At 41.0% G+C, this 27,891-nt stretch overlaps 1 protein-coding gene across 1 annotated transcript in view; it reads left to right on the plus strand.

Moving 5' to 3' along the window:
* The first annotated feature begins 5,220 nt into the window (after window positions 1–5,220).
* The window catches only part of soat2 (sterol O-acyltransferase 2), a 43,453-nt gene continuing 20,782 nt past the window's right edge, over window positions 5,221–27,891 (plus strand). The window contains exons 1-9 of the mRNA XM_034166140.1: window positions 5,221–5,346; window positions 6,780–6,838; window positions 9,546–9,682; window positions 9,819–9,863; window positions 10,017–10,124; window positions 17,561–17,843; window positions 26,048–26,123; window positions 26,473–26,557; window positions 27,843–27,888. Coding sequence (XP_034022031.1) covers window positions 5,277–5,346; window positions 6,780–6,838; window positions 9,546–9,682; window positions 9,819–9,863; window positions 10,017–10,124; window positions 17,561–17,843; window positions 26,048–26,123; window positions 26,473–26,557; window positions 27,843–27,888 — 909 coding nt within the window. The 5' untranslated portion in view covers window positions 5,221–5,276. The remainder of the gene's footprint in view (window positions 5,347–6,779; window positions 6,839–9,545; window positions 9,683–9,818; window positions 9,864–10,016; window positions 10,125–17,560; window positions 17,844–26,047; window positions 26,124–26,472; window positions 26,558–27,842; window positions 27,889–27,891) is intronic.

Here is a 27,891-nt window from a genome sequence, read left to right on the forward strand (position 1 = left end):
ATAGAGAACAAACCTCTACCCAACACTAGTTTCCAATTCCACAAATTTTTACATTGGAAAATATTTTCAAGATGAAAGTCCTGTTAGAAGTGACTTTCGTAAGCTACAATAATAACATACATAATACAAAATATAGATCAAATATATGCTAAATCTGCAATACGGATCAGATGCAGATCAAACTTTATCAGGCGATACTTCATTAAGAGTGCCAGTTTGCACCTCATTGTCACAAATGAGAGTGATTGGGGCACTTTTGATTGAGATGTAATGCAAAATGTACACCAAATGGGCGTTTCAATATTAAATTCACATGTCCATAAAATTGACAACCCGGATCAGATCTGGATCAAACTTTGTCAGGCGATAGTGAGTGCCAGTCTGCACCTAACTTTTAAATATGAGAGTGATTGGGGCATGTTTGATTACGGTATAATGTAAAACATACATTAAATGGAGTTTTCAGTGATAAATGTAAATGCCACAAAATCTGTAATCTGGATCAAATCTTGATCAAACGTCGTCAGTCATTAAAGGATACCATCCTACATAACACTGTCAAATATGAAAGAAATTTCATCTTTTTTGACAGAGTTATGAATTTCTGAACATTTGTTCAATGTTAAAGGCAGGGATTTTTCCAAGATTTTTGACCTTGAAAATTGACTCAGTTCTTGCCGATCAGGATATGAATCTTTTGTAAAAATTCATAATGATATATGAAAAATTGTAGGCTCCAAGCTGTTAACAATAAGACAAACAAACAGTAAAACAAACGGGTGAAAAGATAACCTCCTCCAACTTCATTGGCGGAGCTAACAACAAAATGCCATGTATTATCCACAATTATATAACAGCTGAGTGGATTCTTGTCTGAGTGGATTGTGCTTTGGATTATTTGTCCCATTTGTGTTGCGTTGCATTTAGAGTGCAATTTTGTTCCATTTAGCGTGCAAATTTGGCTCCATACGTTTGGTACCATTGCACTCTGCGCACACACGAGCAAGCGCACACATGCACACACACAAAACATATCCCCTGCACTGTAAGCCGTCTGGAGGCATGAAGAGCTATTAGGAGGAAGTTAGAATGAAAAGCTGGACTAATTTCTGGTGTGATTTTTCGCTGGAGTGAGGAAGTACACAAACTCTTTTTCTTTTTTTTTGGAAGTACACAACGTCAAAATGTAAGTCCATTTTCTGTTGTTTATAAATTTAAAAATATCAAATGACAAGGATCTATTTGCGCCGTTATATAAAACAAATAATGAATGTTTTTACATTCTTTCAGTGGAACCTCCCCTCGATGAATGGTATGTTCCAGCTTTCACCTCATGAAATACTCATACCATTGAACTCATAAACATTCATTATTTGTATATTATATGATACCTATACAGATCCTTGCTATTTTATCAATATGTGGCATTGATAATACAAGGTCTATTAGAAAAGAAACCGACCTTTTTATTTTTTTAAAAAACTATATGGATTTGAATCACGTGCGATTACGTCAGACAAGCTTGAACCCTCGTGCGCATGCGTGAGTTTTTTCACGCCTGTCGGTTGCGTCATTCGCCTGTGGGCAGGCTTTGAGTGAGCACTGGTCCACCCCCCTCGTCAGAATTCCTTTGTCTGACTTCTTCCTCAGAGACTGGCGCTTTGCTTGATCAGAACCTGTGAGACACATCCAAGTGGACACCATTTGAGAAATTCAGACGGTTTTCGGTGAAAATTTTAATGGCTGATGAGAGATTATGGAGTGTTACTGTCGCTTTAAGGACTGCCCACGGAGCTGGATGGCGCGCCGCACCCCGAGCCGCCGTCGTCAGCCTGTTTCAAGCTGAAAACTTCCAAATTTAAGCCTCTGTTGACCCAGGACGTCGTGAGAGAACAGAGAAGTTTCAGAAGAGCTCGGGATCAGCAGTTTATCCGGACATTCCACTGTTAAAGGAGATTTTGTAATGAAAGACGTGCGGACGGATTCGCACGTCAGCACCCAGCCGCTCATGGCGCGGCGCCACAGCAAAACACGTCCGTGTTGATAACCATTCGTAAGATTCAGGCAGTTTTCGATGGCTTTCAGTCGAGTGAATATCCGAGAAATTGTTTAACAGCTGGGCATGTTCAAACTTGTCCTGTAATGCTTCCAACGGAGGTGTTTTGCTGTGGTGCCGCGCGATGAGCGGCTGGGTGCCGACGCGCAAATCCGTCCGCACGTGTTTCATTACAAAATCTCCTTTAACAGTGGAATGTCCGGATAAACTGCTGATCCCGAGCTCTTCTGAGACTTCTCTGTTCTCTCACGACGTCCTGGGTCAACAGAGGCTTAAATTTGGAAGTTTTCAGCTCGAAACAGGCTGACAACGGCGGCTCGGGGCGCGGCGCTCTGTCCGGCTCCGTGGGCAGTCCTTAAAGCAACAGTAACACTCCATAATCTCTCATCAGCCGTTAAAATTTTCACCGAAAACCATCTGAATTTCTCGAATGGTGTCCACTTGGATGTGCCTTACAGTTTCAGAAAAAATTTTGATCAAGCAAAGCGGCAGTCTCTCAGGAAAAAGTCAGACAAAGGAATTCCGACGAGGGGGGTGGACCAGTGCTCACTCAAAGCCTGCCCACAGGCGAATGACGCAACCGACAGGTGTGAAAAAACTCACGCATGCGCATGAGGGTTCAAGCTTGTTTGACACAATCACACGTGATTCAAATCCATATAGTTTTTGAAAAAATAAAAAGGTCGGTTTCTTTTCTAATAGACCTTGTATGTCCCATTGTGTCTTTTCACCCCATTGAACAACTCCACTTCCTTTTCGTAAAAATGCTGCTATGATACAAGAAAGCTAAATGCAGTGTGGCATAAGATGATTTGAAGTTTCTGTATTGTTCTGTAGGACATCTTGAACGATCATAGAAGCGCTGCCAGAAGAAGAACTTGAGAAATTCCTTTTTTGTGCTTCCACAAACTCCCCTTGGTCGTCAGCAGCTCTCATTAAGGTGTTTGGTGACTCATTGTCTGGCAGAGTGAACTGCTGTGTGCCACAGAGCTCACTCTGCCCCGTTGCTTTCTGCTTCCTGTGCCAAGAAGAAACACCTGTCCAGTTTTAATTCAAACTGATTCATTTAATGAATCCATTCAAATTTTAATTGAATTTGAACTGATTATTGAAATGATTAATGAATTGGTGAAAAAGACTAGGATGGTCAAGGGGTTAGTGCACTTGCTTCAAAATCAGAGCATTCTGGGTTCAAAGCCACCCACCTGTGCCCCTTCTCCATGTAATGTGGAGTTGCATCATGAAGGGCAGCTGGTGTAAAACCAACATGCTTAAATGTCAGATCTTCTGTGGTGGCCCCATTTAATAAAGGAAGAAGCCAAAAGAACTTACTATCAAATGACAAGGATCTATTTAGGTGCCATATAAAACAAATTTTTCCATTCAGGTGATGGAAAAAATATTTTCATTCAACAAGGCTTCCTCATTGAATAGAACACTCCATCTTCCAGCTTATGCAAATATTCTCATCATTGCACCATAAACATTCATTATTTGCATAGTATTGACCCAACTGCAGCATCAGTCATCCATATGTTTGTTTTATCTTGTGTGATAGTGCATGTAGTCTGGCTTCATTTGTTCACATCTTTTAGCAGATCAAACAGCAATAAGATAAGATAAAGCAATCCATAGGTAACTATCATTCAAACCCCCGACCTACATGTTCCCGGATTCAGACCAAGAGTTTATACACTTTGGGATTCTCCTTAGAGATTAGGCTCATCCTTAATATTTTCAGGAACAAGGAAACCTATCAACAAAAACCCAATACAAGACATAAGCCTACAAAGACCTCGGCTAAAAACATTCAAAATCAATATTCTCTTACTGAACAAATTCCACTTTATCAAACATTGAGTGTGTTAAGTTCATTTTAATGTCTTTTTTTAATATTGGCTATTTATTTTAGTTTTTATTACCTGTCAGATCTTTAGTGCTAAACAGTTTACATATAAAATGAATGTCAGTTTAAGCAATGGGAGGTTCCAGAAATTGATCAAATTAGTTTTAAAAACCTCTGAAATAGTAATTAGCATAATTAAGAATTAATTGGGGGACATTTAGCTGTGTTTAACTTTAGTGAGCACAGTATGGAGAAAGCAATTGCCATGGGATCCAATGGACCTCTGAAGTCCTGAATAGGGTTAATGGTGTACCTGTAGAACCACTGCCATCTTGTATTTAAGAGTATGGAAAAAAAAAATCTAAAGAATTAAGCCAAGGCTTCTGGAACACAATTTTGGATCCTTACAAAGCAGGTTCCTCCCTAGGATCCATCTCTAAAACTTTCAAGGTACAATGAGTAAGTGTACAGTTGACTAAAAAATATTTAGAAAAAGGAGCCGTACAGACATGAAAAAGGCACAAATTACCCCTGGAATTAACAAACATTTGTTCTAAAGGTCCACCAGAACTTCCAAGACAGGTCCACAACCAAGGAAGTGATGAAGGAGTTGTAGGCATCAGATAGAAATGTGATATTGTTCACTTTTAAGAGTGCACTTCATCACCATAACCTGAAAACCTGTCCACTATAGATGAAGATGCTACTTTGAAATCAACACAAAAAAGCAAGACAAAAGTTTATAGCTGATCACCAGGACAAAGGTGGAGCCCGAGCCCTGTGGTACAGGTACAGTCAACTGAAGTTAATCCTAATGTCATTTCCCATCTTAATGAGTTGAAATAAGCTAACTCACTGACATGCCATAGCTGTAGTCTAGTTTTTGATCCAGTCCTTGGCACTGGACTTCAGCAATATGTAATTGAGCAACTCACGTCGAATCAGCCAGTGGTTGGCTTACCTTCGTTTGTGTGTTACTTTGAGAATGGTTGGCATGTAAATCATTATCACAAAGAGCAGATCTAGCACCACTGCAACATTCTGTGGAAAAACACATGTTAATCACGTTACACTCTTGCAATCCATAGTGAGCCTACAGCAGCAGTACATTTCTGCTCAGTGTGATCTGATATGGCTTTAATTAGGATTCAAACAATGAGCCATATGTGAACCCAGGTTGCGAGGTCAAAGGCCTTCCTTTTACTTTTAGGGTGTTCTATCCTTCTTCAACAAGCTTTATTCATCAGGCATTATTCAGATGCTACAATTTCTTTGATTTATTTATTGTTTTTTTCCATCATTTTTCCCAGGAAAACCACAGCATCAGCCAGTTGAATTCCAGCAGAACTGTTCTGTGCCTGTCCAGAGGACACCATGTCAGACACTGAGCCTAACAGAGTGTGGCACAGAAATGCCAAGACGCCCAATGAGAGCTGCAGTCACAGTATGGCCATTCTAGGCTCCATTCTAGGTCCTATTCTTTTCCTTTTGTACATGCTGCCTGTCGATGGTATCTTTTAAAAAATACCAAATATCTTCCATTGCTTTGCCGATGATGCCCAGATTTACCTGCCACTAAGATCATTGGGCAATGACCCAGTGCAGCCACTACTGGATTGTTTAAGTGAGGTAAAATCTTGGATGAGTGCTGATTTGAGGCCACATGTTCTGGACACTCGGGTGAAGAGAGGGGTAGAGCTGTCAACTGATCACCGTCTGGTGGTGAGTTGGATCAGAGGGTAGGGAGGACTTTGGACAGACCTGGTAAGCCCAAACAGATAGTGCAGGTGAACTGGGAATGTCTGCAGGAGCCCACTGTCCGACAGATCTTCAACTCACACCTCCGGCAGAGCTTCTCTAGCATCCCTGTGGAGGTTGGGGGCATTGAACCAGAATGGGCAATGTTCAAAGCTTCCATTGCTGAAGCTGCAGTGGGGAGCTGTGGCCTGAAGGTTTTAGGTGCCTCAAGGGGCGGCAACCCTCAAACACCATGGTGGACACCGATGGTCAGGGAAGCCGTCCGACTGAAGAACAAGTCCTTCTGGGATATGTTATCTTGGAGGACTCCAGAGGCAGTTGCAAGGTACCGGGTGTGGGAGGAGTTTGGAGCAACCAAGGAGAAGGACCAAGTGTGAAGCGGCTGGGATGAGGATCAGCACCCCTAAATCTGAGTCGCTGCTCCTTCGCGTTGAAAGGAGCCAGCTGAGGTGGTTCGGGCATCTGGTAAGAATGCATCCTGGGCACCTCCCAAGGGAGGTGTTCCAGGCACGTCCACCTGGGAGGAGACCCCAGGGAAGACCCAGGACTAGGTGGAGAGATTATATCTCCACACTGGCCTGGGAACGCCTCAGGATCCCCCAGTCAGAGGTGGTCAATGTGGCATGGGAAAGGGAAGTCTGGAGTCCCCTGCTGGAGCTGTTGCCATCGCGACCCGAACCCGGAAAAGCGGTTGAAGATGAGATGAGATGATTGGGGTTAACTTGATGCCCATTTTTTAATTAAAATTTAATACAGCACTTTGGTCGACTGCTGTCATTTTAAATGTGCTTTAAAAATAAAGGTTGAATTGAGTTGAGTATGGCCACTAAAACATAATGTCTCTAAAACACATTATGGTAAACATTAAAAACCTTTAAAAAGTCACACTTTAGCAAACCACCTGTTTATTTTGAAATGTATGAAGCACATGAATAAAATTCATACATAACAGTATGTACAAGTGATGCGAGAATGTTAAAAATGACTGGGAATGCCATTTTTTCCCCCGTAATTTTTCCATATACTGAATTTGCTATTTCATCTACATTGCATCATACTCTCAATGGTGGGTACAGATTTGTTTTACAATTTTCGCAAATTCTGTGCTTTTGTTTGTAGCTGACAACCGCAGTGGTGCACATGCAGAAGATCTGAAGCAGTGGCTGAACCATGTACAGGTAAATGGTGGGACCAATTTCTGACAGCATGCTTTTATATTAGTACAAAGTGAATATTATACAAATAATGAATGTCACTATAACAATGCCTTGTACGTAAAATGAGAAATTAAACTGGGACTGTGGGATTTTGTTGATAGGTTGCCTGTGGCAAAAAAAAATTCAGGATGTGGAATATATAGGTCAGGGGTTTTGAACGATAGTTACCTATAAATTGCTTTATCCAAACAGGAGAGCCATCATAGGCTATTGCTAAACAATATAAACAAAGGTTGAAGTCAGAGTACCAGTATGCTCACATGATCAGATAAGGAAGACTGAGGCTACAGTTGGGTCAAAAGTACACAAATAATCAATGTTTTTTATTTGTGCAATAGTAAGAATATTTGCAGAAATTGAAAGACTGTAGCCTCACAGTGAGAAGGACATGGGTTCGATTCCCACCTGTGGCCTTTCTGTGTAGAGTTTGCATGTTCTCCCTGCACTGAATAGTTTAACCAACTTAAATGAATTGCTTTAATTGATAACATCTAAATGAAGTTAGTTGGTCTAACTGATTAGCCTAAGTTCAAACAATTAATTTAGATGTTACCAATTGAAACAATGTTTTAAGTTGGTTCTTTTTTCAGTGGGTGTTTATGTGGGTTTCCTTCGGGTGCTCCACCTTCCTCCCCCCAATCAAAAACATGCAGGTTAGGTGAGTAGGAAACTTTAAATTGGCTGTAGGTGTGTGTGCGGGTGAGAATGTTTTTGTCTTTCTATATGTGGCACAGTGATGGAATGATGTCCTGTCCAGGGTGTACCCTGCCTTACACCCTATGACTGCTGGGATAGTCTGCAACCCCCTGTGACCTTTAATGGAGTAAGAGGGTATAGAAAATCTATGGATAATATAATATAATATAATATAATATAGGGCAGGGGTGGTGTCCAAGTGGTTAAGTGTCCATTCTGCACGTACAGTGCCTCCAGAAAGTATTCACAGCACTTCAGTTTTTCCATATTTTCTTATGTTACAGCCTTATTCCAACACAGATAAAATTATTTTTCCCCCAAAATTAAGAAATCACATGTACATAAATACTCTTTGCCTTTGTCATCAAGCTCAAAATTCAGGTCAAATGCATCCTGTTTCCCCTGATCATCCTTGAGATGTTTCTACAGCTTAATTGGAGTCCACCTGGGGTAAAATCAGTTGATTGGACATGATGTGGAAAGACACACACCTGTCTACATATAAGGTCCCACAGTTGACAGTGCATGTCAGAGCACAAACCAAGCATGAAGTCAAACGAAATGTCTCTAGACCTCTGAGACAGGACTGTCTCGAGACACAAATGTTGGTAAGGATACAGAAACATTTCTACTGTTTTGAAAGTCCCAATGAGCACAGTGGCCTCCATCATCCATAAATGGAAGAAGATCAGATCCACCAGGACCCTTCCTAGAGCTGGCCACCCATCTAAACTGAGCGATCGGGGGAGAAGGGCCTTAGTCAAGGAGGTGACCAAGGACCCAATTGTCACTCCGTCAGAGAGGAGAACCTTCCAGAAGAACAACCATCTTTGCAGCAATCCACCAATCAGGACTGTATGGTAGAGTGGCCAAACAGAAGCCACTCATTAATAAAAGGCACATGGCAGCTCACCTGGAGTTTGCCAAATGGCACCTGATGGACTCTCAGACCATGAGAAACAAAATTCTCTGGTCTGATGAGACCATGGTGTGAATGCCACACATCATGTTTGGAGGAAACCAGGCACCATCCCTGCAGTGAAACATGGTGGTGAAAGCATCATGCTGTGGAGATGTTTTTCAGTGGCAGGAACTGGGAGACTAGTCAGGATTGAGAGAAAGAGCGCTCTTGACCTCAGACTGGGGTGACAATTATCTTTCAACAGGGCAATGACCCTAAGCAAACAAACAGAGTGGCTTCAGGACAACTCTGCCAAAGGTACATCAACAAAGTATTGAGCAAATGGTGTGAATACTTATGTACATATGAATTCTTAGTTTTTTATTTTTAATAAATTTGCAAAAATTTCAAAACAACTTTTTTTCATGTTTTAATTATGGAGTGTTGTGAGTAGAATTTTGAGGGAAAAAATTATTTCATCCATTTTGGAATAAGGCTGTAACATAACAAAATGTGGATAAAGTGAAGAGCTGTGAATGCTTTCCGGATGCACCGTAAGTCACAGGATCCCCAGTAAGTTTGTGGACATTAAATTCAGCCTGTGAAAGCTGTGCAAAGGTGCAAAGGGGAGACAGCGTTCTTCATTTCTTCCCAGGGAATTTTGGTATTCATCAGGGGTTTGTTCTGTCTTCTACTCAGTGCTTGCATGGACTGGGTGATGGATAATGTTATGGAGTCAAACAACTTTGATAATCCATCTGCTATGTTCTTTGAAAGACTGCTGCCAAAGATCTGCTTCAGTGTGTACCGAACTTTTGCTTTGAACATTCTTCATCCATGTGCTGTACCCAAAGAAAGACAGAGCGCTTAATATCTCTCATCTCTGTGATTCAATGTGAGGGGTCCACAACTTGGTCCTTGACACTGACCTTTAGATGATTTGAAATACCAAAAAGGGCCAACAATACAAGTATAAAACAACATTTTAAAAGCTTGTAAAGATGACATAACTCAGATGAGAAATAAATAAATACTACAGCACTTGAGAAAATATTTTTCCCCACTGTGTAGAAGGTGAAGGTGAAAACCCTGGGGGAGGCCCAAGATCAACACAGTCAACTTCTAGATAACGCTTTAGCCAAGACCACTCAGCACTTCAGTCAAGTCAAGCCAGTGATAAATGGAGACACACCAAATCACAGACACAGGTGAGAATGAGAAACAGGAAGCAAATTTTTCTGATGCACCCACTTCATTTTGTGCCAGGCTGCTTACAGGCCTACAGTTATCTTCTCAGGCAGTGGAGTAAACTTGATTTCTCCATACTTTATTTTGTGCTCACAGAGTGGGAGGCACCAAAGTGTTTGTCGACAGGCCTTCACTGTTGGAGTAAGTATGAAAAACTGCATAACAGGACACAGATACAAAAATATTCACAGAAATATTCCATACTTGTTGAGTCCTGTGAATTCTCAGTGAACATTTAAGAAACCAACACAGTGTTAGACTCTAATCACATCTGTGTGTTTCCCTTTGTATCAGTGAACTGTTTGAGATCAACCATGCCAGGTCCATCTACCACATGTTTGTAGCTGTGTTCATCATCTTCTACATGACCACACTACTCGTCAACTACATTGAGCAGGGCAGGTTTGTGAAACATGCAATTCAGTTCAGTTTACTTATGAAGGACTAAATGGTAACATAAATCACCCCAAGACACGACACGCAAACTTTACCCAGCCCCTGAGGAAATACACTGTCATAAGTGGTAAGGTAAACATCCCTCGGGTGTTTTTTTTTTATTCCAGGAAGAAACATCAAGCAGACCGGACTCAGTGGGGTGACCATCTGCTTTGACCATACTAACATGAACAAAACAATGAAATAATAAAGCAAAGGCTCAACAAGGAATTGTAAAACATGCTGAGAGAGAAAAGATAGATAGATAGATAGATCGATAGATCGATAGATCGATAGATAGATAGATAGATAGATAGATAGATAGATAGATAGATAGATAGATAGATAGATAGATAGATAGATAGATAGATCGATCGATCGATCACAGTAGCACAGAAGACACCCAAACAGTCAAGAGCGAAATCCCAGTATGCACTACAGCATATATACCTGGACCGCTTTATATATATATATATATATATATATATATATATATATATATATATATATATATATATATATATATATATATATATATATATATATATATATATATATATACGAGGTCTGTTAGAAAAGTATCCAACCTTTTTATTTTTTTTAAAAACCATATGGATTTGAATCACGTGTGATTGCATCAGCCAAGCTTGAACCTTCGTGCACATGCGTGAGTTTTTTCATGCCTTTCGGTTGTGTCATTCGCCTGTGAGCAGGCTTTGTGTGAGCAGTGGTCCACCCCTCTCGTCGTTTTTTATTGCGAATAAATGTCTGAACGATTTGGAGCTTTGCTGCATCAATTTTTTTCCAGAAACTGTGAGAGACCTCCAGGTGGACACCGTTCGGAAAATTAATATGACTTTCAGGGACGATTTTATGGGGATTACACAGATTAAGGAGTGATCCAGACGGTTTAAAGACGCCCACAACTGCTGAGAGCGCGCTGCGCTCCGAGCGCCGATCGACAGGCTGACACCCCGCTGAAACAACCAGATCATTTCCAACGTGAAGGCTTTGTTGATCCGGCACATCGTCTGACTTTCACAAAAAGGCAGAAGATGTGGACATCAGCGCTTTTTCGGCACATTCCACTGTTACAGGAGTTTTTTTCATGGAACGAAAAGCGGAGGGATGCGCCACGGAGCCGTTCATTACACGGCACAAATCCACCTCCGTGTTGGTCTCACAGGACGGCTTTCAGATGGATTTCAGACGGCTGTCGGTTGCTTTTCAGGCGTGTGATTATCCGAGAAATTGAACATGAGCTGGACATGCCCCAATATGTCCTGTGAGGCTTCATTACTGCGTTGCTTTGCGCCATGTGGCTCCACCGCGATGCGCGGAATTCTGCTCCTCTTTCCATGACAAAAACTCCTGTAACAGTGGAATGTGCCGTTCATTTCTAAACTGGACGCTGTCTTGATCCGGTATGTCATTTGACTAGCACAGGAATTGTGAAAAGATGTGGACATCAGCACTTTTTCGGCACATTGAGACAAACGTGCGGAGGAGTTCCGCGCGTCGCGGTGGAGCCGCATGGCGCAAAGCAATGCCATGATGAAGCCTCACAGGACATGTTGTGGCATGTCCAGCTCATACTCAATTTCTCGGATAATCACACGACTGAAAAGCAACCCACAGCCGTCTGAAATCCACCTGAAAGCCGTCCTGTGAGACCAACACGGAGGTGGTTTTGTGCCACGTAATGAACGGCTCCGTGGCGCGTCCCTCCGCTTTTCTTTCCATGAAAAAAAACTCCTTTAACAGTGGAATGTGCCGAAAAAGTGCTGATATCCACACCTTCTGCCTTTTTGTGTAAGTCAGACGACGTCCCGGATCAACAAAGCCTTCACGTTGGAAATGATCTGGTTGTTTCAGCGGGGTTTGAGCCTGTCGATCGGCGCTCGGAGCGCGGCGCACTCTCGGCAGTTGTGGGCGGTCTTTAAACCGTCTGGATCACTCCTTAATCTGTGTAATCCCCATAAAATCATCCCTGAAAGCCATATTAATTTTCCGAACGGTGTCCACCTGGAGGTCTCTCACAGTTTCTGGAAAAAAATTGATGCAGCAAAGCTCCAAATCGTTCAGACATTTATTCGCAATAAAAATCTGACGAGAGGGGTGGACCACTGCTCACACAAAGCCTGCTCACAGGCAAATGACGCAACCGACAGGCGTGAAAAAACTCACGCATGCGCGTGAAGGTTCAAGCTTGGCTGATGCAATCACACGTGATTCAAATCCATATGGTTTTTGAAGAAAAAAAAGAGGTCGGATACTTTTCTAACAGACCTCGTATATATATGTGTGTGTGTAATTTTGAGTCCTCCCCTGGTGCTGCTCTCAGCTGAGACATTACAGATCAACAGAGATGAAAGGCTCATTCTGTATGACACTGCCCTTCATTGGCAGTTTGTTTGTAATCATTCATGCCTAGGCTAAGGTAAGCATCTGACGTTTAATTGAATTTATTTATTTTATATAGCGCCAAATCACAACAGAGTTGCCTCAAGGTGCTTCACACAAAAATAAAATAAAAAGTTTATTTACATTTTGTGAGGTCATCACATGTATGTGTACCTCTGCAGGGATCCTCTGCATGCCACCACACACTTCTAATGACATTTTCATTTCTTCAGTGAGGACAAGAACCAGTTTACTGTGTTTTTAGCTTTTCCTATGCCATTACAGTACTTGTATTCTAATAGTTTTTGCTCTAAGTGAAGAAATGACCTTCACAACGTCTAAAAATATAGGCCAGGTTGTAAAATCCCAGAGTTCCCCTTTAAATCACATATGGTTTAATAAAATAGAATATGTGTAGTTGTGGAAAATTGAGTTTAGAGTATTTTTTGTTAATAAATTTGTATCCACAACTGTAAATCTCAAATCAAGGAAAGTGCAATACCTTTTTACTCAGTTTGGATAAAGTTACCCTTGCTGACAGCTCCATGTCCAACACTTGCTTCCATCTGTGACACTCTGTGATGGACAGCTTAAAAAATACAACCCCAATTCCAATGAAGTTGGGACGTTGTGTAAAATGTAAATAAAAACATAATACAATGATTTGCAAATCCTCTTCAACCTATATTCAACTGAATACACCACAAAGACAAGATATTTAATGTTAAAACTGATAAACGTTTTGCACTTTTTGTGCAAATATTTGCTCATTTTGAAATGGATGCCTGCAACACATTTCAAAAAAGTTGGGACAGTGGTATGTTTACCACTGTGTTACATCACCTTTCCTTCTAACAACACTCAATTAGCCTTTGGGAACTGAGGACACTAACTGTGAGTGTCATGATTGGGTATTAAAGGAGCATCCCCAAAAGGCTCAGTCATTCACAAGCAAAGATGAGGGGAGGATCACCACTTTGTGAACAACTGTGTGAAAAAAATAGTCCAACAGTTTAAGAACAATGTTTCTCAATGTTCAATTGCAAGAAATTTAGGGATTCCATCATCTATAGTCCATAATATAATCAGAAGATTCAGAGAATCTGGAGAACTTTCTACACATACTTGTAAGCGGCAAGGCCGAAAACCAACATTGAATGCCCGTGACCTTTGATCCCTCCGGCGGCACTGCATTAAAAACCGACATCATTGTGTAAAGGATCTGACCGCGTGGGTTCAGGAACACTTCAAAAAACCATTGTCAGTTAACACAGTTCATCGCTACATCTACAAGTGCAAGTTAAAACTCTACCATGCAAAGTGAAAGCCAAACATCAACAACATCCAGAAACGCGGCCACCTTCTCTGGGCCTGAGCTCATTTGAAATGGACAGCTGCAAAGTGGAAAAGTGTGCTGTGGTCTGATGACGCCACATTTCAAATTGTTTTTGGAAATCATGGACATCATGTCCTCCGGACAAAAGAGGAAAAAACCATCCAGAATGTTACCAGCAAAAAGTTCAAAAGCCAGCATCTGTGATGGTATGGGGGTGTGTTAGTGCCCATGGCATGGGCAACTTACACATCTGTGATGGCACCATCAATGCTGAAAGGTACATCCAGGTTTTGGAGCAACACATGCTGCCATCCAAGCAACGTCTTTTACAGGGACGTCCCTGCTTATTTCAGCAAGACAATGCCAAGCCACATTCTGCACGTGTTACAACGGCGTTGCTTCATAGTAAAAGAGTGCGGGTACTAGACTGGCCTGCCTGCAGTCGCCCATTGAAAATGTGTGGCGCATTATGAAGCGCAAACTACAACAACGGAGACACCGGACTGTTGAACAACTGAAGTTGTACATCAAGCAAGAATGGGAAAGAATTCCACCTACAAAGCTTCAACAGTTAGTGTCCTCAGTTCCCAAACGCTTATTGAGTGTTGTTAGAAGGAAAGGTGATGTAACACAGTGGTAAACATACCACTGTCCCAGCTTTTTTGAAACGTGTTGTAGGCATCCATTTCAAAATGAGCAAATATTTGCACAAAAACAATAAAGTTTATCAGTTTGAACATTAAATATCTTGTCTTTGTGCTGTATTCAATTGAATATAGGATGAAGAGGATTTGCAAATCATTGTATTCTGTATTTAATTACATTTTACACAACGTCCCAACTTCATTGGAATTGGGGTTGTACAGTGGGGTAAAAAGTATTTAGTCAGTCCCTGATTGTCCCTGCAGTTCTCCTACTTAGAAAGATGAGAGAGGTCTGTAATTTTCATCATAGGTACACTTCAATTATGAGAGACAAAATGAGAAAACAAATCTAGAAAATCACATTGTAGGATTTTTAAAGAATTTATTTGTAAATTATGGTGGAAAATAAGTATTTGGTCACCCACAAACAAGCAAGATTTCTGACTCTCACAGACCTGTAACTTCTTCTTTAAGAATCTCTTCTGTCCTCCACCTGTTACCTGTATTAATGGCATCTGTTGGAACTCATCTGTATAAAAGACACCTGTCCACAGCCTCAAACACTCAGACTCGAAACTCAACCATGGCCAAGTCCAAAGAGCTGTTGAAGGACACCAGGAAGAAAATTATAGACCTGCACCAGGCTGGGAAGAGTGAATCTACAATAGTCAAGCAGGTTGGTGTGAATAAATCAACTATTGATAATCTCCCTCGATCTGGGGCTCCACGCAAGATGTCATCCCGTGGGGTCAAAATGATCATGAGAACGGTGAACAAAAATCCCAGAACTACACGGAGGGACCTGATGAATGACCTGCAGAGAGCTGGGACTAAAGTAACAAAGGCTACACACTACGCAGAGATGGACTCAAATCCTGCAGTGCCAGGTGTGTCCCCCTGCTTAAGCCAGTATGTGTCCAGGCCCGTCTGAAGTTTGCCAAAGAGCATATGGATGATACAGAAGATGACTGGGAGAATATCATGTGGTCAGATGGAACCAAAATAGAACATTTTGGTTAAAACTCAACTCGTCGTGTTTGGACGAAGAAGAATGCTGAGTTGCATTCCAAGAACACCATACCTACTGTGAAGCATGGGGGTGGAAACATCATGCTTTGGGGCTGTTTTCTGCAAAGGGGACAGGATGACTGGTCCGTGTTAAGGGAAGAATGAATGTGGCCATGTACCGTGAGATTTTAAGCCAAAACCTCCTTCCATCAGTGAGAGCATTGAAGATGCAACGTGGCTGGGTTTTCCAGCATGACAATGATCCCAAACACACCGCTCGGACAACAAAGGAGTGGCTGTGTAAAAAGCATTTCAAGGTCCTGGAGTGGCCTAGCCAGTCTCCAGACCTCAACCCCATAGAAAATTTGTTGAGGAAGCTAAAAGTCCATGTTGCCCAGCGACAGCCCCAAAACATCACTGCTCTAGAGGAGATCTGTATAGAGGAATGGGCCAAAATACCAGCTACAGTGTGTGCAAACCTGGTGAAGACTTACAGGAAACGTTTGACCTCTGTCATTGCCAACAAAGATTATATTACAAAATATTGAGTTGAACTTTTATTATTGACCAAATACTTATTTTCCACCATAATTTACAAATAAATTTTTAAAAAATCCTACAGTGTGACTTCCTGGATTTTTTTTTCTCATCTACCTATGATAAAAATCACAGACCTCTCTCATCTCTAAGTTGGAGAACTTGCACAGTCAGGGACTGACTAAATACTTTTTTGCTGCACTGTATTTATATCATAAAACTCAAGTGTCTGAGTATATACAGACCTACGGATGTGCCACTGACATGATGGATACTCTATAACCCCAAACCAAAAGATTTACAGAAACGCAATTATCTCCATCACCCCCCACCCCATATTTCCTTTCGTCCCTCTCTGCTCATCATGGCAAGAAACAGAGAGTTGGTGTTGTAGCTTCAGGCAGCCGTGTAATGATTTGTAAGATGTTTGCAGATGCAGGGTCGTGTGATTAATTCTCATTTCTCAGGGGAATCTGTGCCAGTGGCACTGCCGCTGTCTGCAAAGTGAAAACTAATCAACACATTCACCCTCAGACATCTTCAAATTTTATTATGGAAAAAGTAAATAAAATTAATACAATTTTATTGTTGTCAGATGGTGGAGTTAAACATTAAACAAACAATCAAAAATTGATCTGATGCAAAGTTGTTTGTGTGTTATCTTTTGCTGACCACAGAGGAATAATGACAGGAGAAGTGATTGGAAAACTGTCTGCACCAGATATTTGATTTTGTTTTGTTTTTTTGTATGTTTTGTACTTTATGCCAGCTGTGTTTTCAGCATATAGTCATCACACTGCAAAAACTGTCCCTCTCAAAATAAGACAAATAATCCAAAATCTAGCCAAACGGTCTTGTATTAAGCAAAAAAAATAAATAAATAAAAATCTGCCAGTCAGGTAAGAAAAATTTACAATGTCTAGGCACTGAATAATAAAAATGTGCCTTAAAACGAGACAGAAATTTTATTTTAACATTAGCCTCTGTCTTAAAATAAGGAAAACAATCTTGTTCCTTGGCTTGGATTGTTTGAAATCCATTGCCTTTCCTTCTTACTGGATAAATACAGCTTGATATTAGCTGGAAAAAGTTAAGAAAAAGTGAAATACATTTTCCCAAAATGAGACATTTTTTTTCTTATGTAAAAAATGCTTGACAAAATTATTTGTCTATTTACACAAACATTAAGTCATATTTTATTTAAACAAGTCTTTTTTTTTTTTACTTTATTAGATATCAGTTTTTGCAGTGCAGTAATCTGGATTATTGCTAGAGTTATACAAATATATTTGAAGAGTATAAATATATAATATATTTGTAAAGTAATGCCTAAAATCAATGTTTTTTCTTTATTTTTCCTGAGTAATTTTTTTTAATTTGCATATTAAAATAACCTTCTTGACAATTTAAAATGAGCATTATGTTTATTTATTTTTGACTATTATTTTTAGTTTTGTTGTGTTGTTGAATTTCAGATTGGTTTTGGAGCTTGACCTGTTGTTCTATGCTTTTGGAAAACTGGGGATGGTCGCCTGTGCCTGGCTGGGGATGTTTGTCTACACTCTGGTTGTTCCCTACTATCTCCTGCGCTTCTGGGGGACGTTCTACCACAGTTTCCAATCTAAGGTGTTGTTGTCTCTGGGTGCGAGCCTCGTCCTGGCTGCCATGCATGCCTGTGTGCTGGGAGTGTTCCCTGTCTTTGTGGTCGTGCACAACCAGATGCCCCCAGCCTCACGCTTTATTGTTATAGTGGAACAGGTGAGTGGTTGTGAACCAAAACTTAGAACCAAAAGCTTGTTTTGTGTTAGATTCTATGTTAGATTCTATGCTCTTGCTCAAAGGCCACATGGTGACGATCTATAGTGCATGATGCAAGTGCACCTGGGGCATGTTCAATTCCACAGGGCACAAAGCAGTCCAATCAACACACTTTATCATTGGTGTGTTTTGGTTTAAGAAATTATACCAATCAGATTGGTACCTATGATTCCCTATAAGAGTTGTGCATGCCTGACCTAGCCTGACCTAACCCTGTCTTGGTACTGCTAGCCTGCAAACCCAAGAAGGAAGAAAACTAAAATAAAATATTATAGAAAGAAGAATTAATATAGTATTGCATTATTTTTAATTCATAAAAAAAAAAAAATGTTTTAATTGTTCTCAGTTCAGTTTCATAGTAGTGTGATGAGTGACGGTCAGTGCTAATGAGCGTCCCTGTGTTTGCAAGCAGAGTGTATGTGCATTGTGAACAACCCCTATGTAATGGCCCCTTCACACATAGTACGATTAAGTACAAATCTGGGCGACTCATGGCGGAATAGCTCGTATGAGCGAATCACGAAAACATCAAGCTGCACGATCCCGGTGCAACGGAGTCATGCACACAATGGTATCGTGCACGTGACGGTGTCGTGCAAGCAGGAACACAGTGCGAGCAGCTGGGATGAGCTGCACCACATTGTGCCGCTGATGTGGAGGAAAACAAAATAAAAACCAGCTGTATAATTAGTGAATATCACTGGGTTGACATAAATAATACATAAAAGGGGACGCAATACAGAACCCCGTGGTTCAATGCCTGAAATCAACAAGGACATGAAGGAGGTGTGCTGTGTGCAAAGGGCGAAAGATGTTTTATATATTTCCACATGAGGACAGCAGGCAGAGACACGTGCCTCATGGAAGAATGTTGTAAGTTCATGACCTTCCAAACACGCAATTTTTATTTTCGTTATTTTTTATGTAACTGCATATGTAGGTATTGCCGTAATTATTTATATAACTGTCCTGGTGGTGGTTTCTGTGATGTAAGGGCCCCTTCACACATAGTGCGAATTTGTTCGAACTGAGCATGAAGTGCGCATGAAGCAGGAATCATATATAATACGTGTAAAATCGTAGCTGCTTCCAACGCTTCGTACACCTGTTGCAACAACTATTTGTGCACACCAGCGCAACTATTTGAGCACTCCACAACTGTGGAGTTGCAAAAAGCCACGCACATGTAGTGCATGTGTCTTGCACATGTGTGCTTGTGTTGCCCCCTGGCATGCCAGATGTGTTGGGGGAGTGGGGGGGCACACTTGCATAAAAAGCCTATATGTATGTACAGATCTGATCACATGGGGCGTGGATAGCCAGGTCTGATCGCACACAGCACGGGGAGGAGCCTGTCAGCTGATCACAGCACATGTGCGAGACACATGCACCACATGTGTGTGGCTTTTTGCAACTCCACACTCGTGGGGCACTTTGACAAATTTCACATCCAGCTCGACAATGATTGTCTGCTGACTGTTTTTGTGATGATAGTGCGAATGGCCACACATTTTCTAAGTGCCAAACGAGCGGTGTTAGATGTTTGTTTTGTGTAAATTTCTATCTATCTATCTATCTATCTATCTATCTATCTATCTATCTATCTATCTATCTAGATAGATAGATAGATAGATATGTGTGTGTGTATTTAAGCCCAGTCACATGTACATAAGTACTCACAGCCTTTGCCATTAAGCTCAAAATTGAACTCAGGTGCATCCTGTTTCCAATGATCATCCTTGAGATGTTTCTACAGCTTAGTTGGAGTCCACCTGGGGTAAATTCAGTTGATTGGACATGATTTGGAAAGACACATACCTGTCTACATATAAGGTCCCACAATTGACAGTGCATGTCAGAGCACAAAGCAAGCATGAAGTCAAAGTAATTGTCTCTAGACCTCTGAGACAGGATTGTCTCGAGACACAAATCTTGGGAAGGGTACAGAGACATTTCTGCTGGTTTGAAGGTCCGAATGAGCACAGTGGCCTCCATCATCCATAAATGGAAGAAGTTCAGATCCACCAGGACTCTTCCTAGAGCTGGCCACTGTCTAAACTGAGCAATCAGGGAAGAAGGGCTTGAGCCTGGGATGTGACCAAGAACCTGATGGTCACTCTGTCAGAGCTGCAGCATTCCTCTATGGAGAGAGGAGAACCTTCCAAAAGGACAACCATCTCTGCAGCAATCCACCAATCAGGCCTATATGGTAGAGTGTCCAGACAGAAGCCACTCCTTATTAAAAGGCACATGGCAGCCCACCTGGAGTTTGCCAAAGGGTACCTGAAGGACTCTCAGAAACAAAATTCTCTGGTCTGATGAGACAAAGCTTGAACACTTTGGTGTGAATGCCAGGCGCCATATTTGGAGGGAACCAGGCACCATCCCTACAGTGAAGCATGATGGTGGCAGCATCATGCTGTGGGATGTTTTTCAGCGGCAGGAACTGGGAGACTAGTCAGGATTGAGGGAAAGATGAATGCAGCAATGTACAGAGACATCCTGGATGAAAACCTGCTCCAGAGCACTCTTGACCTCAGAATAGGGTGACAGTTCATCTTTCAGCAGGACAATGACCCTAAGCACACAGCCAAGATATCAAAGGAGTGGCTTCAGGACAACTCTAAATGTCCTTGAGTGGTCCAGCCAGAGTGCAGACCTGAATCCGACTGAACATCTCTGGAGAGATCTGAGAATGGCTGGGCAGTGACACTCCCCATCCAACCTGATGGAGCTTGAGGGGTGCTGCAAAGAGGAATGGGCAAAACTGCCCAAAGATAGGTGCACCAAGCTTGTGGCATCATATTCAAGAAGAGTTGAGGCTGTAATTGCAACAAAAGTATTGAGGGTGTGAATACTTATGTACATGTGATTTCTTAGTGTTTTATTTTTAATAAATTTGCAAACATTTCAAAAAAACCTTTTTCATGTTGTCATTATGGGGATGTTGTGAATAGAATTTTGAGGGGGAAAATGAATTTACTCCAATTTCGAATCATTCTGTAACATAAATGTGGAAAAAGTGAAGTGCTGTGAATACTTTCCGGATGCACTGCAAACGTTCAGATGGATGGCTGTACGGATGTACACACGCTGTTCTCAGTTACATCACCTGCTTTATTCTTTGTTCGAGCAGGCAGGTGATAATTACTGGAACCTTCAAGACAACCATCAGGCAGTTTGATATAGTCACACCTAAAACATTTATCACTACAGTTTACAGCTTTTAAAATAGAAATATAACTTCTGTTGGCCTAATTAATTCAGCGCACATAGAGCGCTTGCCATTTCAGCAGCTGTTTTTAGGTAGTATGACTGAATGTTTTCTTAATGCAACATGACCTTGCCACAGGAATTAAACAGTCAATATGCTAATCTTATTTTTTTTTTAACCCCATCAAGTACATCTCAAGGACAAAATGCTCAGAAAGCCAGTTTGAAAAGTGTTTCAAGTGTTTTTGATCCCACTGTTTTAAATAACGTACACGCTGTGTTAGCAGTGCAAATAAGAAAAGCAGTCTTTGATTTGACTGTCAGGGTGACTGTGATAACTGTTGCTCAGGTGGAGATGGAGGCCTTCCAACTGGAGAGCTGGAAGGCCTGGAGAGAAAAAGCAGATGTCATGGTTCTACACATCAGTGCACTTTTTATTAAAGGAGACCAATTTTCTGATTTAACATTATTTTGCTGCCATTTTTCAGAAACCCAGTCCTGGTCCTCAGCAGATTCTGCATTTGTGCTTTTGGTGTTTTTGTAAACCTGATGTAGTTAACTTGAGAGGAAATTGATAGAACTTTTTGTGTATTATGGGGAAATTGTTGCAGTTATGAAATTTACAAAATTATGATGTGGTTCTTTTCCTCCTGATTTATCATCAAAGGAGTAAATGTAGAAATAACACATTAATTGGTAGGTTACTGTGAAAAATAAAAAATAAAAATGCAGCACTAGGAAAACTGGAATCATGAAAGATAGCTGCCATTTCTGTCAAGTTTATATGGAAATGATGAAATAATGTTTGAAACAGTGTATTATATAATATAATATCTATAGAACTCTGTTTAATATAGCATATCATAATAGCCTACAATCTCTCTTAGCAATGCAAATAAAGTCAGTTCTTTATTTTATCATGATGTTTTATCAACATGTTCTGTTCATCTGGCTGAGATGGAGGCGTTTCAGCTTCAGAGCTACCAAAGAGAAAACAGATCTCAGCATAAATAATTGAACTGTTTGGATGTAAAACCCTAAAACTGTTTGGATGTAAAAAAGTTCTTTGTTAAATGGAGAAAAATGCAGTTTAAAATGGGAATTTAAAGAAAAATGCACAGCTTTTTACAAATAAACTGAAAATGGCATGTTCAAATTATTTAATATTTTGTGCACCCATGTCAGCCTCAATTAAAAATTTAGTGATTTTGGATTTATAGGGTTTTGCATCTGAACTCTTCAGTTAAACATGATGGTTCAGTACCTTGATAAGGTGCCATAATATGAAACTAGGTTTCCAAAGTTGTCTTGGATCTAAGATTACTTAATTCAGTGGAGTGAAATTTGTTTATTTTTTTATTTTTTATTTTTGGCAAGGAAGTCCTGATCCTCATCAGACCTTGCATACACCCTGTCACACTCTGCCACATTTCCACACATCTGCACAAAACTGGGAGGATGCAATAAAAACCTGTACAATGTATTTGGAATGTGGTAGAAACTGTGAAGGGCATGGTGTGTTCTTCACAGACATGGAGGATATGGTCAAAATTTGGATATGTTCAAAAACAAAAACAAAAGCAATGCAAGGATGTGGTCAAATCAAAACACAGTTTAAAAAATTGCATAATGAAAGTACCGACTGCACTGATGTATTAACCACGTAATTTATCCTAGCAGTAGGGACTTCACTAATGTAGTACAAGTGGGGTGCTGGCAGCCTCTGCCAGCAGCTGTTTGTAGACAGCTTTGTTAATGAAATGTACTGGTCACTGTCCATGGTTCTGAAACACAGCAAAAAACAAAACAAAAACTAACATCCTCCCCCACATCTTTGTATAAATCTACGTTCATTTAAAAGTATGTGCACAAAGGCCTGTCTGCATGTATGTATGGAGCATATCTAAGTATGTGTTTAAATAGAGCTGTTTTCTGACTGTAATTTATTGTTCAGGTGGACACAAGAAAACTTGCAGAATTAATGAAAAAGTGCAGTAAATTAAGCAGCATTGATAAGGACAAGATGGTTGTAGTAACAATGTGGTACGCGCATGTGCTATGTGTTTGCTAGTAGTAAGACCACTGTAAGAAGAAATTGTACGTGGTAGGTTCATGATCAGAACTGGTTCTGTTCATTATTTTTATGGACAGAATTTCTAGGCGCAGCCAGGGTGTAGAGGGGGTCTGGTTTGGGAACCACAGAATCTCATCTCTGCTGTTTGCGGACGATGTGGTTCTGTTGGCTTCGTCAAATCAGGACCTTCAGCGTGCACTGGGGCGGTTTGCAGCCGAGTGTGAAGCGTCCGGGATGAGAATCAGCACCTCCAAATCCGAGGCCATGGTTCTCGACTGGAAAAAGGTGCTTTGCCCTCTTCAGGTCGGTGGAGTGTCCTTGCCTCAAGTGGAGGAGTTTAAGTATCTCGGGGTCTTGTTCACGAGTGAGGGACGGATGGAGCGTGAGATCGATAGACGGATCGGTGCAGCGTCTGCAGTGATGCGGTCGCTGTATCGGACCGTCGTGGTGAAGAGAGAGCTGAGTAGGGGGGCAAAGCTCTCAATTTACCGATCGATCTACGTTCCGATCCTCACCTATGGTCATGAGATTTGGCTCATGACTGAAAGAACGAGATCGCGAGTACAAGCAGCCGAGATGGGTTTCCTCTGCAGGGTGGCTGGGCGCTCCCTTAGAGATAGGGTGAGGAGCTTGGTCACTCGGGAGGAGCTCGGAGTTGAGCTGCTGCTCCTCCACATCGAAAGGAGTCAGTTGAGGTGGCTCGGGCATCTTTTCCGGATGCCCCCTGGACGCCTTGCTGGAGAGGTGTTCCGGGCACGTCCCATTGGGAGGAGGCCCCGGGGAAGACCCAGGACACACTGGAGGGACTACGTCTCTCGACTGGCTTGGGAACGCCTTGGGGTTCACCCGGAGGAGCTGGGGGAGGTGTGTGTGGATCGGGAGGTCTGGGCGGCTTTGCTTGAGCTGCTGCCCCCGCGACCCGACTCCGGATAAAGCGGAAGAAAATGGATGGATGGATGGATGGATGGAGGTTCATGATCATGCATGTAAAAAGAAATTAGTGGGAATGTGTCAGGCACTGTGAGAACAAGATAGGGACATAATCAGGATCATGTATGGACTTGAAAATGGCACATTTTTTCTATTCTGATCACATCCCTGCTGCATTTATCATAATCTTCAGGACACCTGTGTGAGCTTCATGGACTTCATCTGAGTGTAACGGGGCCCATATGTTCTACATGTGGGTATACTGGAAATACCTGTTGCATTCATAAAATTACACAAAGTATGATGTGCTTCCTAAATCTGTGTAAACTGATGATACATACTTAAACCACTAAAATTATTCCAAAAAAAAAAACAGTTCTCCAACAATATATTCGGCTTGCTCTATAATGTATATTTCACCTTCTTGGACTTCCTCCTGGTTTATTCTAAAATAAAAAGAGAAATAATGCATACAGTATAAACAGAAGTAAACCTGCCAAAGTGCAATATCACTTAAATGTCAAGTGATTCCACACTGTGTCACTTTTCAATAACTGCACTATGTCCAAGTTCCCTCTTGTGAACAATAAAAAAACAAATACTTTGTAAAGGTTATATAAAAGATAAAGGCTTCCAAGTAGAAACTCAGTGTAACAAATGTCAGTATGCACACCCTTTAATATTTCTCCAGAAAGGTTAGTGGATGGATACAAAAGCATGTCCAAGTCACTGAATATCTCATGGAGTTAATTTAAATAATTCAGCAATAAATCGAAACAGTGTGGTACTGCATTTTAATTTTGTATGGAGCAGGCTTACTTCAAGAGCAGAGTGACAGTAAATGAAACAGACGAGTGAAGAAAGCTTTCAAGCCTCCAGTAAACTCCAAAGTAGTTACAAGCTTCCTGGCTGTGACTGGAGAAACATCAGGTTATTTATGTCTGTTCTTTGATAAAACGGTACAAAGAAGGACTTGGTTAAAAAAAGAAGACATGAAATTTCAGGTGCAGTTTCCCAGAAGGCACTGGGAGACTGGAACATAAATTTAACCGGGTTTCACTTTTTTTGAAATCCTTATTTCTGCCACTTCACCAGGAAACAACAAACAAAAGTTGGCCTAAGACCATTTTCTCTAATTGTATCCATAAAAACTTGTAACTCTTTTAGAGTTGTTATTGTGCTGTTGTAAGCTTTCCTTACTAGTCTGATTGTGGGTCTACTCTCAACAAAATTACTATACATTATAGTGATTTAATTAAAAGACCTCTGAGAGATATTCACTGACTTTGAAATGTTATTACATCATGTATTTTGCATCTTGTACCCTCAGACATATCTAATAAATAAATAAATAAATGGGAAAAAAGAAAGAAAAAACAAAAAACAGGAAGACAGAGGTCAGGAATGAGAGGAACAGTAGTAGCCAGTAAACCAGTATTGATCAGTATGTGTGGTTTTTATGTTGCAAACTGTTTTTTCTTTTTTACTTTCACTTTCGACTCTGTGTGCTTCTTACCCTGTGTGCTGCTATACAATGCTGCTGGAACCTTAATTTCCCTGAGGGAGTTTTCCAAAGGGTTTAATAAAGTTCTATCTAATCTAATCTGTAATCTAATATGACTAAGGATTACTTAGATGTTTTATATTAAAGGGTATGCATACTTGTCTTATAGTCTTTCAAAAGTAATTGTTTGTGATTGATCATAAGAACAAATTGTCTACTTGCCAACTTCGACATAATACATTTAGAGTGTTGATACTCATTCGAATCATTTGTGTAAAAATGCAACATAAGAAAAGATGGAAGACTGTGTGGAAGGTATTTATATTTTCAGTAAAGTCATTTATTAAAGAGTCACAATGGAACAGCTATTGTAAGCAGTGCAACATGTCTTAGCAAATTATAACTCAAATTAATATCTTTCAGATCCGATTCCTGATGAAGAGTTACTCCTTCATAAGAGAAACTGCTCCTGTTATTATGAAGAGCACACCAAAGCAAGGTACTGAGCTTTAACCGTGCCTGGTGTGTTACTTTTCAGGCTGCATTATTACTCACAGTGACAGTTCCAAACTCTGGGGGGGACTAGAACACAGCAGGTTACTACCACATGATTCATGTTGAGGTTAAACCTAACAATGAGTGCACGCACATCAATACCCTACAGTGACTCGCATGGGGTCAGATGTTGGGAGATCAGTAGGCCTCTAGGTTTAAAATGATTAAAAATACACTTTTATTGGTTAGTTAGTGAAAAAGTTTAAAAATGATGTCAGATTTTAATATGCATAACTGGACCACACAAGTACGGTTGTTGCTGATGTTGAATTGTTGGATGTTTCTCTTCTAAGGAGAACCTCCCAGGTTCCCATCACTGTCCAGCTATCTTTACTTCCTCTTCTGTCCAACTCTCCTCTTCAGGGAATCGTACCCAAGGTAAGACTGTTATTGGGCCCCGACCAATTATTTGTTTCCTTATCTTTCAGTTTTTATGCAACATAATTAGTGAAAATATATGAGGACAAATTCACTGTGAAAAAGTGTCACATTATCGGTGGTGTCTAGTAGCGGCGGGTGGATCGATCCAAATATCGAAAAAATTGATACCAACATTTGTATTGATACTGATCGATACCAGTGTAATGAGATCAATACTTTAGTTTCAATTTCTCTCCTGTATGTACTGCTGCAGTCAGAAAATAAGTGCACTGAAAGGCAGAACTTTTGTTTTATTTTTGTATTGCATTTCTTGCATTCTACTTGAAATTCTACTTGTTTTATAAAATTTGTTGTGGAGTGATGATTTTGTACACTTTATTTAAGAAAAATGTGAAATGAAGGGAGAAATTTTAATAAATTTGTGTATCGTAATTTCTGAAAACTCTACCTGAAAAAAAATTTCATTTTAATTTGTTCTCGAGTGATAATTTTGCACACTTAATTAAGGAAAAAAAAAACTTGTATTTTCTATTTACCTATAAACTTGGCCCAAATTCTGCCCTGGGTTTTAACTAATTAATAATCCAAAGGAAAAAAAAATCACTAAAACACTTAAAGGTCACACTCACTCATCACTCACTCACTCACTCATTTTCAACTGCTTTTCCGGGTTCTGGTCGCGGGGACAACAGCTCCAGCAGGGGACCCCAGACTTCCCTTTCCTGGGCCACATTGACCACTGCTGACTGGGAGATCCCAAGGTGTTCTCAGGCCAGTGTGGAGATATAATCTCTCCACCTAGTCCTGGGTCTTCCTCAGGGTTTCCTCCCAGATGGATGTACCTGGAACACCTCCCTAGGGAGGCGCCCACGAGCCACCTCAGCTGGCTCCTTTCAATGCAAAGGAGCAGCGACTCTACTCCGAGTTCCCCACAGATGACCGAACGTCTCACCCTATCTCTAAGGGAGACACCAGCCACCCTCCTACAGAAGCCCATTTCGGCTGCTTATACCCCCGATCTAGTTCTTTCGGTCATGACCCAACCCTCATGACCATAGGTGAGAGTAGGAATGAAGATTGACCAGTAGATCGAGAGCTTCACCTTTTGGTTCAGCTCCCTTTTCATCACAACAGTACGCTAGTGCGAATGCAATACTGCCCCTGCTGCACCGATTCTCCAGCCAATCTCACGCTCCATTGTCCCCTCACTCGTGAACAAGACCCCGAGGTACTTGAACTCCTTCCTCGGACCACACAGTGACATCATATATCTTCTTTGCAGGAATACTCACATTAGATGGAAATATGTTGCTGATACTACTATCATGGTA

Source organism: Thalassophryne amazonica, chromosome 3 (genome assembly GCF_902500255.1).
Source record: "Thalassophryne amazonica chromosome 3, fThaAma1.1, whole genome shotgun sequence".
In the NCBI taxonomy this organism is placed as follows: domain Eukaryota; kingdom Metazoa; phylum Chordata; class Actinopteri; order Batrachoidiformes; family Batrachoididae; genus Thalassophryne; species Thalassophryne amazonica.